This window comes from Mya arenaria, chromosome 16 (genome assembly GCF_026914265.1).
Source record: "Mya arenaria isolate MELC-2E11 chromosome 16, ASM2691426v1".
Taxonomy (NCBI): domain Eukaryota; kingdom Metazoa; phylum Mollusca; class Bivalvia; order Myida; family Myidae; genus Mya; species Mya arenaria.
In genome coordinates, this window is record NC_069137.1 from 52,750,646 (window position 1) to 52,763,805 (window position 13,160).

The 13,160-nt window shown below is 35.2% G+C and overlaps 1 protein-coding gene across 3 annotated transcripts in view; it reads left to right on the plus strand.

Annotated features, from left to right (window-relative positions):
• The window catches only part of LOC128222074 (trichohyalin-like), a 52,424-nt gene extending 41,206 nt beyond the window's left edge, over positions 1-11,218 (plus strand). For all 3 annotated transcript variants that reach the window (XM_052930861.1, XM_052930863.1, XM_052930862.1), the window contains 7 exons: positions 386-499; positions 737-789; positions 1,501-1,596; positions 2,138-2,336; positions 2,888-2,966; positions 3,538-3,688; positions 4,202-11,218. In XM_052930861.1, the coding sequence (XP_052786821.1) occupies positions 386-499; positions 737-789; positions 1,501-1,596; positions 2,138-2,336; positions 2,888-2,966; positions 3,538-3,688; positions 4,202-5,687 (2,178 nt within the window). In that variant the 3' untranslated portion in view covers positions 5,688-11,218. The remainder of the gene's footprint in view (positions 1-385; positions 500-736; positions 790-1,500; positions 1,597-2,137; positions 2,337-2,887; positions 2,967-3,537; positions 3,689-4,201) is intronic.
• Positions 11,219-13,160: the final 1,942 nt, after the last annotated feature.

Below are 13,160 nucleotides of genomic sequence, written 5' to 3' on the forward strand. Positions count from 1 at the left end.
TAATTTTATTTTTTGCTGGACATTGGCCTTAAATATAATAAGAAGTGCCTTGAAATGGATAAGAATGACTTTCTTTAATATTTCAAGCGGGGTCTAAGCCACTAAACCCTGCTTTTGGTCCTGAATCCTTTGTTCTTGAACTAAATTTCAGTATGGGGGAAATTTGTTCTGTTGTATTCCCTGATTTTAACAAAGCACAGATATTTGTATTGGACGTCCCAATCACCCTAGTTAAAATATTTGTTTAGTAGAGCTCCTTTATAAACGGAGAAAAATGGAGAAGCGTCAACCTTTAAAAAAAAAATTCATACACTGCTTTATCAACTTAAGATTGAAGAGCATCGACTTGGCAAATGTTTTAACCAACGACTGTTTGCTTTTCCAGGGATACAAAGATGAGCTAACAGACCACCAGGAAAAAATAGAAAAACTGAAATCAGAAAAGGAAGAATTAACAGTCAAACTCAACAAAACATCACAGAGTCTTGATAAACACCAGGTATAGCTTATACATGAGTGTATTTACCGCAAATTTTGTGATATTTACAAGTACCTTTGACCTTCAAAGCCATCACACGAAGGATGTTACATTCTTTTTTAAGTCAAAGTATAGTATGATGTCATGTTAAGTGGTTGCATCATATTAAAAATGAGACCCACTTCTACTTGTTAATTACCTGGATAGAAAGTTGAAATAATCTACTCCAAGTGTACAACATTTGCTTTACCATTTTAGACGGAGCTCCAGACCAAATCCTCAACCTTGGAAAACATGGAGGCCTCGTTCAGGTTTGTAACTTTGTTATGGACAAAATGTATTGTACCTTCCTAGGGAAAATATGCAAAGATACTTGTCTATTGTAAAGTGGTAAAACTTTTTAAATCATTGGAAGATGGCAGTTTACAATTTATAGATTTGTGCTTGATGATTCGACTGCCATATAAACTAAAAAAAAATAATTTAAGTAAAGAAATGTTACAAGTTGATAAGATTCACTGTCATGTCATTTGTATGAGTTTGTTTCATGACAGAGTTTGTGGTATAAAGTTAATAACCAATTTATTTATGAAGAAGTCGGGAACCAGACCGTCTGTTACTGTCTTATAATCGATTGAAAAATAATAAAAGAACACTTGATTTGATTGTTTTCATCCAGTATTTCAACTGGAATTTTTTCACAATCATTTCATTCTGGAAGTATAATAGGTTTAATATCTGGTTAATGGTATTCGCCCGGGCAGACAAGTTTGGTTGAATAATTTTTCAATATTCGCTCCTAAATTGGATTTGTTGAGGCTTGGTGTTTCATTACAGAGTTTCGCGTATATGGTCAATAAACCATTTGCCAAAAAAAAAACTTATCGACAACTTTGGGCCAAAACTGGTGTGACAAATGTTTGCATACTAAATTTATTTTTCTAGATAATGTATTTTTGTGCAATAGACTAGGCTTATTTTGTTGGCATTTCCTCTAAGATCTCCCACTCCTCTACTTTCAGGAAGGACCTGTCAGCTTACAAACACAAACTTGAGGAAGCTAACAACAGAATCATAAAGACAGAGAAACATCTTCATGAGATGAAACTGAAATACAGGTGATTCCTTGCTACATGTTTTGTTTGAACTGGATATTTGTACACAATATTGTAGCTGTGATTTATAATCACACAAGCTTGGAAGCAGCTAACAGCAGTATCATTAAGGCTGAGAAACATCTAGATGAGATGAAACTAAAATATAGGTGATTTCTTACAACATGTTATGTTTGAACTGGTTATTGGCACACATTTTAGTGGCTGCGTTCCGTTGAAAAAAGAAGAACTTTATACTTGAGCTTTAGCAGCTGTGTATTTTGAAATAAAAATTATGACAGGTGATTCATTCTTGTACATTTCTATGTAGGACTAAGCTCAAAAGTCAGCACATTACCTCTGAGGCTGAAAACTGCCAAAAAATTAACTCGTCTTTCACTTCTAGTTTAAAATTCTGATTAAGTAAAACTGCTGAATTTCATAGTACTGGGTATATATCACTCCCAATCACTCTTCAAAGCATTGGAAGTTGAAAACAACACTGACTTTTGTAAAATTTAATGATTCAATACTGTTTAAATGCAAATACTTCATTTCACGCCAGAACCGAGCTGGAAAGTCTTCGTAAGGCCTTGGAAGCTGAGAATGATACAGCGATGAACGCCATGAAGAACAAGATGATCGAACTCCAGAAAAAGCATGTGGAAATTGTCGACCAGTTGAAGAAAAAACACCTCGCTGAGCGGGAACAGTATATGAAGGGGCAGGCTGTGTCAAGGGGCGTAACTCCTACACCAAATATGGTAAGTTACTTAGTAATGGCACTATAAATACTAATCTTGGCCTTTACCCAAAAACCTATTCACATGCAACCAAGTTAGTACAGATCTTACCTTAATAAATATGGACATAACCAATAACTCTGGCTTGTTTTATGCCGCTGTATAGCCTGAAGAAAACAACAGAGGAGAACTGACATCTATGTATGGAGCTCATGTTAATATTTAATAATGATATTGTTATTATAGTCATTGTCAATTGTCAATAGTCGTAGCGTTCTCTGGGCAAGGACTAAATTTCTTCCCAATAATTTCTGATAAACTACAATTCAGCAGTTATTTTCTATCTTTTAAAGGCATGTAAATGTAAGAACACCTTAAATTTCATCTTGCAACATTAGACTCTGGTTTTTACCCAGTTAAATATAATGCTACCCAGGTATCTTACAATGAAACAAACAATTATTCTCTATAATTCGCTGGGTAATAGCCAGAAAGTAACAAGCAACATTAAAATAGTTTTAGTACCTTATGACCTTAGCCCAACAAATTATGTAATTTTTGTGTGTTTTCAGCATGGAGATGTCGAGGAGATAGACCAGGCAGTGAAGGAACTCCGCTCACAATATCTCGATACCGTCGCAAAAATCAAGGGTAATTATACTTTTCCTCTTTCATGACAACTTATTTCGTCCTGAAAAAGCTCGGGTATGACCTTTGTGGTGTTGTTGTTGTCAGGTTCTTAATAGATTGGAAATCAAGTCCTATCCATTGGGCTGGTTATTCACTTATTTCTCTGTTTGTTAATTTATGTTTTAGATCATTAGTGATTCAATGCAGTTGGGGATTGACAATTATTTTGGTTTTGTTTTCCATGGGACAAAGTGATTTCTAGCTGAAAACAAGAAACAAAACTAAAAGGTTGCCCAGTTAGCGAAGTGGTTAGCATGCTCGCTTTTCACCGTGGTGACCTGGGTTTGATTCCCAGTCTGGGTGCATGTGAGTTTGGTTAGTGGTAACCCAGGCAGACAAGTGGGTTTTCTCCGGGTACGCTGGTTTCCCCCACAACACAAGACCACACTCTCGCTCAACATCGTGCCATTAGTGACTTAGTACAAGTTATCATAACTTTCTTCACAATCGTTGTAAAATATATAATGTTTAAACTGAATTGAAATGCCTATGTCCATGATTTTATGTTCACAAATATCTCCTTTACTTGCAGATGATGTACTGCGTCACATCACTGAGACCAATGTTCGTGCGGCGGAGACTGTGAAGTTTGAGATGGACCGAGAACGCATGACCACCTTCCAGCAGATCAAGGAGTTCTACAGACAGAATGTGCGCACAATTCTGGAGACTGAACTTGTTGGGTGAGTAATGAAATTCACGACAATAAGTATGCATTTTTTCCCCTTGAATATGATTAAGGTTAGTGCCTGCCTACAATAGAACCAAATAATAGGCTATTTTGCTGAATACTATGGTAAAATAAGTAGTAAAAGTGTTTACTGATTATTCCCACTATTTATTCTCCTGCTTATTATCTATCCTAGTAAATTATCCACAGTAAATACGGTACAGCTGATTTAGCATTCCTCATAAATCAAGGTATGAAAACATTCGCCTGTTGATTTAAGCTAACAGTAATGATACTTATTTTCCACAAACAAGGTCATGAAAGCTTATACCTATTGAAGTCAAATTACAGTGATTTTTTCTGTTCTAGTTATTTTAGGTAATTGGATACGTAGAGATAATTGAGAATCCTGTTAACTTTAATTCCAACTGACACATCTGGCATGCATTGCTTATTTGCACGCTTAACTTGATAAGTATATACCCGGCAAGTGCTTTTGATGCATTATCCATTCGTTCATCTTCAGGGCCACCTTGGAGAGCAAACTACTGGCTGTAGAAGAAGCACTGGACCAGCTCTCGAGCAATCCGAGCTCCCGATCAACCACTCCCAAGTCTGACGAATTCATCTTGGACGAGCGTCAATTGAAGTCACGCTCTCGATCAGCATCGAGGGATGCAGGAATTTCACCGAAAGGTCAAAGGTCTGTTTCATTCACGAGTGGCACAAAAGGTGAAAGGTCGCACACGCCTGTGTTAAATTCCGGGAAAGATTTGAATGCTTCTCTAGGCTTTGAAGACCCACGTAGTCCTAAAAATAGAATCTTTACAAAATCACCCCGAGATGGGAATGTAACCCTGCGTGGGGAACACATCAATGACAATTCAGACTTGTGGGCATCTGAAGATTGGAAAAATGAATCAATGAAAAGCGGTTCTTTTGACACAAGGAAACCGGAAAATCGACCTACCTCCGCTAGATCTGCTAGAGAAAATCGTGATTTTGACACTCGAGTTCGTGAAAATCGACCCCTTTCGGCAAAATCACCAAGAGAGCTGCATATGTCTCTTAGGCAGCGGGGATCAGAGTATGATTACAATGAATCGGAATTAGATAGAAGTCGCAGCGATAAGCGTAGGTCCCGGACACTCATTTCTACACGAGACATACACTCTGGACGTTACAATAAGAGTGCAGAGGGCGAGGAAACCATTGAGGACCGATTACGTTACAACGGAGATAGTCGATCGAAGAGCACGACTCCTATGTATAGCAGTTTGGCTAGATCTTCTCCCTCGTTGTATAGACCAACATCAGTGCCAGATTTAAGTTGTGAGGATAAAGAACTGAAAATCTGGACGGAGACAAATAATGACACTTATCGCTACACACCATTACGTGATACATTAAGAAGCGGTACAAACCTGCATCGTAATAATAGCAAATCAGAATCTGATTTAAGTATTGCTGATAAAAACTTTGCTCCCATGAAAGGGGAGTATGATTCAAATCTGGATTTGTCATCTGGAAGTTTAACATCAGATGCATTTTTGACGCCAAGAAAAGCACGGGACGCGGGTGAAACCCCAACAAGTACACCCCGTAGACATTACCATCGTAAACATTACACCTTACACAGTTTCCCTACCCGCGATCAGATAAGTAGTGAATTGCGTAATCGTGAACAATCTACAAACAGTGATTTGCGTAATCAAGAACAATCACAAGGCAATGATCCAACGAATGCTTCCTTTAACTTAGCAAGGAACAACGAGAATGGTGTGAATTCTCCAATAGCTGGTAGAACATCGAGAAAGAATCTTCCGTTGATCCAGTTTCGTCAGGGGAAGGTGCAGGGACTCACAAAAATGCCGGTAACCAGCAGCAAATCTCCACACCCAGAAGATGGAGTGATGATGCGGGATACCCCACCCACTAGAGATAACAACGGCATGCAGGACAGGCCCTACAGGCCCCTATCTGTTTCGTCAACACCTCACATGAACTTTTGAGCATAGACCTTAGACTCTGAAAGTACACACAGTGTGTTATAGGCCATAACGTATGTCATCAATGCCTCATTTGAAATGCTTATGAATGCCCGATGCGCTATAGGCCACTTATGCTTTGAACGCTGATTATAGAATAAGGTTGACATAATGGTGGTTAATCTGTGCTCTGTGTCCTGTCAGAAAGAGTACTTATGTTCCATAAATGCCACAAAGGAACTTATGAGATAAAAAAATGGCCTGTAAGTTAGTACTAAATGTACAGTTTTTGTAACTCTTTGTTTTTATTTTGGTGACCAGGTTTTTAAGATTTTGGGATTATGTTAAAAGAGATACTAATTTCAAAAGCACAGGATGTCAATTTTATGGAAAGTAGTGAACAGAAAATTTCATATTGTTCTACCATTGGTGCATATTATGATTTGAAAGGTGAATTTTCATAACAACATGTCATTAGAATATTAAATTATTTGAATAGCTACATGACTGCCACTAATTACAGCGCTTCCATTAAGGGAAGTTTAGAAGTATATTACTCCCTATAAAAAGGCTTGAACTTGAGTCCTTGAAGTAAAGAATCCTCCATCGCTTTGGTGAAAACTTCCAAAGTTGAAGGTTCGGAAGTTCAAAAAATCAAAATGTCAATGTTACTTTAACAGACACAATTAAATTATTTTAATATAAATTTTCAAATTGGCAACGGATAGTTGCAAATTATTTAATTGTAATAATAACAATGAAATGATTCCTAGTATTCGAGAGACTTTAACTTCCACATTTCCTAGAACAACTTACAAAAATGGCAAGAGAGTTTATACTTTAGTTTCTAATTCTTAATGGAAGTCCTGTGCTTAAAATCAATATGAAATGGGTAGTTTAGAATCAGGAAATGCATAGTTTGTATCATATGTTACTGTCTAACAGTGGTTCAAGGGTTTTAACCATTTTTGTTTTGAAAGAGAATTAGTTAAAAAAATCAGAATTTTAATTTTGCACTGTTTGAGAACTTCAAGACTGTATGTAGATAGATTCTGTAATCAGACTCGACACTAAGAGGATGTAAATCCATATATAAATAGGAGATACATCTGTCTGGCGTTCAGCCTTAGGTTTGTATTCTTGTTACTTGGTGAAAGGTTTTTAAAAGATATTTTCAATTTTTCAGATTTATTTATTTAATGAATGATCCATTTTTTTCATTACATTGTTTCAGAAATCAGTTCTAAACTTAATTCTTGAATGAAAGTTCTTCTCTTTATAAAATTTAGGAAAAAAAATAATTTAGATATGTTTTGGTTAAGTGGTATTTTTCCATTTGAAAAAAGAGAAATATTGATAATTGAACAAAAACTTAAATTGAACCGTAAGAAATTTTCTTTCAGTAACAGAATTCTGAGATTCAGAAAATCTACAACAATGCTAAGAAAACAAAAGACTCCGGATAAATAAAGATGTTTCTAACTCAAAGTACACATGTATTTAGATCTTGAGGCAGTATTTAGTAAAGCTCTTGCGAGTATTCTTAATTTGAAGAGAAAAATCTGAGTGTTTTATTGGACTATAGAATTGACTGACCAATGCACCAAGACTGGTTTATGAGTTAAAATTAAAATTAGAATTAAATTGAATACTGACTCTTAGTTATGTATACATGTTCACATACATGTAATTTGGCATTTATTTGAATCTCGTATTGCATTTATCTTGTTGATGATTAACTGTGTGTTAAATTTGGCTAGTATTGTTGAATTTTCGTTTTTACTCATAACATTAAACGATTTGTATTCTGTGTGTACACAATGCAGACGTGATACGTCTTCATGAACTGTTAGAAATGGTGAAGAATTTCGAGACTCAGTGAAATATCTGAACTCAGTTAAACAGGGATGTGATTTGTCTGCAGATTTCCGCAGAGATAATACCTCCGTGGACAAAACTGGTTGTTACTTTATTTGTTGCAAGTATGACATTCCAGTTTGTGTTAAACTTGATGATAGGAATGCACTCTATAGGGCTTCTAAAACACCTGTTTTCCTTTAGCGACAGGTTGCTTCAACCCCTCTGACTCCCTTTTGGGGCCTAAAGTGACCCCAAAACCCATCCCCAAAATTGTTTCAGCCCTTCAGTAGCCAATTCAATCACATCTGCGTTTATAGTTTCCAGACAGTATTGTAATTGTTTATGGAGTGGTATACATTAAGATATACATATATATGCAATAGACATTAACAAAAATAGAAATACAGCCATAAAATGCAGCTAGATGTTATTAGGGTTGGTTTGAAGCGAAAAGGTTCTAAATGATATGAAACAAAATAGCAGATAGAATGTTTATGCTTAAGCCTATCATGTTGCTGTCTCAATATAAAATGTAGCTACATGTATTATTATTATGTTAAAATTGTGATATTTATAGGCATTCCGTCCATGTAACATTACTTATATTGTTGTGTATTTGTATATATTTGTAAATATGTTTATAACTTTTAGTTTGCTTCTTTTGGCATTGTTTTGTACCTGAAGATGTAAATTAAGTTAATTCAAATATTCAGTTCAAATCTAGAATTATTTTTGGGGGAAAAATTCAAATTGATCATGGAAACCACTTAACAATGATTTTTTATGCCTGTATTAGTTAAATGGTTAATGACAAAAATGGTAAAAATATTATTCCTTTCCGTAGGATTTTCGACTTCAACATGTTAAGTTCTCTGCGATTCTTTAAACACCATGTCATTCAAAGCTTGAACTGCCTTCAATTGTTTTTAAAATATATGATGATTTGATTTGATTTTGTTAATATACCGTATTATTAATGTACACAATATCCAATGCTCTGGGCAAGACAGACTTAACTCTGTTCTTTCTATAAGGAGTTTAATGTCCATATTGCCTTATACCTCAATGTATGCTTGGACTGCCCTTCAGTTTTCGAAATCCAACCTTCTTATAGCGGAAAAGCTTTGTGAATCATTCTGATTCATTAACGACAGGTCCCGGGTCATTATTGGCTCGCAACCATAATTTGCTCATGTTGATTTTGCATTTTTCGATTACATAAATGATATCATCATATCATAAATAGCAGCTAGAAATACTATAGTTTTCACCTCATAGCCTGTGCTGTAGTTTGTATTTTTAAACACACAGATAACACGTAGCTTTTTCTTTTTAACTGTTTCTACAAAAGTAAACAGTAAATGCTAAATTAGCACTGAAAGTGTAAGGCATTGTTAGAATGAAATGAACTAGGCTGTAAAAATATAATATGATGATAGTTGTAATACATAGTTTGCATTCAGTATATAGGTGCTCAATCATTTTCTGAGGTTTTCGCTATAGCTTCCTTGAAAATGTCCATCCAAATGCTACGCCTCATCATAAACTATATTGTTTAAGATAAAAGCACCCGTCCTTAGTGTTGAGCGAGAAATGCCATATTAGCCGCTGCACATGTGGTAGCATTTAAATAACTCCCTTATTTAAACCAATAATTGATAATGACTAAATAGAAATTTCACTATTGTTTTCGTTAGAGGCTTTCTCAATGATTGAACGTGAATTCTATAGGAATATATTATGAACACATGCTCTGCAAGGTGTATATATTCAGCAAGTTCCATTACTTATATATTACCTAAATAATTGTCAAGTTATATCCATTTATAAACTAAGAAAAACATAAAAATTTGGATTTGGTGCATACAATGTAATATGTTGTTTGGTTTGCTGGCTAGAAACATTGCCCATTAATCAAGGGCTGTCAGGTCTATAAAATTTATTTTTTCAAGGAAGCTTTAATATTGTTCCAAATTCAGGGGTGAATGCAAAAAGGTTCTAAGTGACATTAAATAAAGAAGCAGATAGAACCTTTTCGCTTTTCACCCCTCGCAATGGAGGAGACAAAATATGACTCAGCTATCACTAGGCTAGCACTATAGATGGCTATTGATTCATTAAAATGAACTAAGGTTGTTCTATATGAAGCATCGTAAAGCTGGCTTATGAACTTATTAAGCTTGTTACATAGCATGCAAGCTTTAAGTTCTACGTGAATCACAGTGTTCTGCTGTAAATGTTTTATGGCGACTGTTTTAAAACCAGCATTTTAGAGCAGTGTATCGTTATTCATGGGCTTGGCAAGAAAAGGGTCCATATTCACTGATGTCTTAAGTGTGAGTTTCAGACTCAAATCTGCAAATCTTCATTTTTTTGTAAATTATTCTTTAATGGGTGATACTGGTAATACTGGCAATATATGTTGCAAATAATGTGTTAAACACTTATTTATGCCATTTCTGTCATAAACAATTATATAAAAGGTAATTTACAGTGGTCAAAATTAACACACGCCCGCAAGCTTAAATTTTTTGATGCCAAGCAATAGTATAAGAATTCGGGCTTGTTCATCCAATAGTCTTACTTCGATGTCTGAATGTATAACATTAAAGAACTCGTGTTACCAAACCCGAGTCTCAAACTCAGTCTCAGGATGTAAGTGAATATGGGTCAATGACGTACATGTAACTCCTATTATATAGTTACATCATTCTGGCAACGAGCCCACATACTATAGTAGAAGATGTTGTTGGATTATTTTCGAGAAGGGCAGTCAATTAAGCATTGAAATAAAACTACTTCACAAAGAAGAATCATAATATTATTAAGGTTATTGTAATGAACTCACCATAGATCTGTTTACATCTTTTTTGTTTGTTCAACTAAAAGTTATTATTTGTTGTAAAGCATTAATTTTTTTATCTTTCTTAGTGTTTGCCGCATAATGTCTCTATGTTAGCCACTCGCATAAAAAACCACTGTAACTCTGTATAAAATCAATTCATTACTTAATGGTACTTGGCAATGACATGGGCATTAACACTTTATCATCCAATGTTTGAATTTTATCCACTTTTTAAAAAATATCTCAGTTTTCTCAATTTCTTCTATAGAACATCTTAAATATTTGCCACTCAGTTTCATGCATTTTGTAAATCCATACTTTCTATTGTACATTTTTTTTCTTTTTATATCTTATGACTTTTCAAAGAATCTCTCAATATTCTCAATATCTTAAAATAATAACTCTTCATATGCCATTCATGTATTCTGTAATTCCATACATTTTGTTGTAAAAAAACAACAACACCACCATATACCATTTTAAGGTTGCCAGAGCAGAGCATTTTTAGTATACCAACGTTTTCAAAAATCAACCAGTCAGTAGTATTAGCTACCATAATTTAGTAAAATGCATATGAACCAGTCCAAGACACTTGAAACTAAAATCAATGCACCTTAATTTATATTTTTGCTTGTTTAAAGTACTTGACTCTATTCATAGATGGGGAAAAGGTTCTATCAGCAGATTAATTTAATGTCACAATTACTGCCTTTCACTGTCATCCCTTGTTTAATAAATTGGTCTTGCCATGTGTGGTGTATATTTGTATATAATACCTGTATATATATCTCATCTATTTATATATTTTTATACTCTTGTGATTTGCTAATATGACATTAAATACAGAATTTTAAAACTTGTTCAATAGTTTATTCCTATATCTATCTGTTGAAACCAGCATTTGTGTCGTTTTTGTGGAAACAAGAGCATAACTGTTTGGGCTTGAGGGGATGGCCTATTTGGTGTGGTTGGGTTACATAAATTATACCACTATAATGCCCCTCCAACATAAATGACGCAACGCCATTGGTCCAGAACTGGTCACATGGTGACCCCATATTTTTCCATATTGGCTCACCAAATTTATATCGTACCAAAATGGCCGCTATTTTCCACTTCTGATGAATATGAATATTCCAATAAATAAATGAAACATTTTAACATGTAAACAGGTTGTCGATGTCAATTATAATATCTCACCAAGTTGCTATAAGATTCTTTGAAAAGTTTTCAATTCCTTCCATACTGATAACATGAAGTCTTTCAAGTCCATTTTAAGTTTTAAAGGAGCTCTAAAGGTATATGACCGTGACCGTAACCATAAAGAATATGACTTGTGAATGTCAAAGGGCAAGGTCTTAATAGTAACTAAAAACTGTGGTGCTCACTACAGCGACCAAATTGTAACTGACAATATCATATTTGACCTGTATGTATAAACCATATAAATGTTGGAGGATTAACACAAAACTTTTAAAATCCTATTTAAAGCTGTGTGGTCTTAAAACATGCCATAGCCCTGACCTACTTTGTGACCAAACATTAACCTTTACCCTGCAGACATAGTCCTTTCATTAATGCATGCCTATTAAGTCCAAGAGTAGTTTAAAGAAGTCATTTATCTGGGTCATAAAACATCTGAAGTGATTTTTTTACTTAAGCTGGAAAATGGCTTAACATTGAGGAAATAGCCTTCACATTTCACCTTGACCTTCTGACATAGGCTGGAAAATGGCTTAACATTGAGGAAATAGCCTTCACATTTCACCTTGACCTTCTGACATAGGCTGGAAAATGGCTTAACATTGAGGAAATTGCCTTCACATTTCACCTTGACCTGACATTGGCTGGAAAATGGCTAACATTGAGGAACTTGCCTTCACATTTCACCTTGCCCTTCTGACATAGGCTGGAAAATGGTTTAACACTGAGGATATTGCCTTCACATTTCACCTTGACCTTCTGACATAGGCTGGAAAATGGTTTAACATGGAGGAAATTGCCTTCACATTTTACCTTGACCTGACAAAGGTTAGAAAATGGCTTCTCATTGAGGATATTGCCTTAACATTAAACATTGACCTTCTGACATAGGCTAGAAAATGGCTTAACATTGAGGAAATTGCCTTCACATTTCACATTGACCTTCTGACATAGGCTGGAAAACGGCTTAACATTGAGGAAATTGCCTTCACATTTTGCCTTGACCTGACATAGGCTGGAAAATTGCTTAACATCGAGGAAATTGCCTTCACATTTTACATTGACCTTCTGACATAGGTTAGAAAATGGCTTAACATTGAGGATATTGCCTTAACATTATACATTGACCTTCTGACATAGGCTGGAAAATGGCTTAATTGAGTTGGGCTTTGATTTTTCTACCTAGGCTGGAAAATAGCTAAACATTGTGGCCTTGAACTTTAAAAATAAGCTGGAAAATGGCTTAACATTGTGGCCTTGAACTTTAAAAATAAGCTGGAAAATGGCTTAACATTGTGGCCTTGAACTTTAAAAATAAGCTGGAAAATGGCTTAACATTGTGGCCATGACATATTGACTGTTGCTGGAAAATGACTTAACATGACCCTGACCTAGGTTGTAATAAAACAAGAGTTGTCAGGATTGCCCCAAAAGTGCCATACAGATCAATGGAGCATGCCCATGCAGAGAAATAGAATCAGATATTGACTTATTTTATTAAGGTGAGGATATGAAGGACCCCATGAATGTTGACTTAAAGTGTGGGGGAATGACAAACTACATGGGACTCGCTCACCACACTTCCTGAG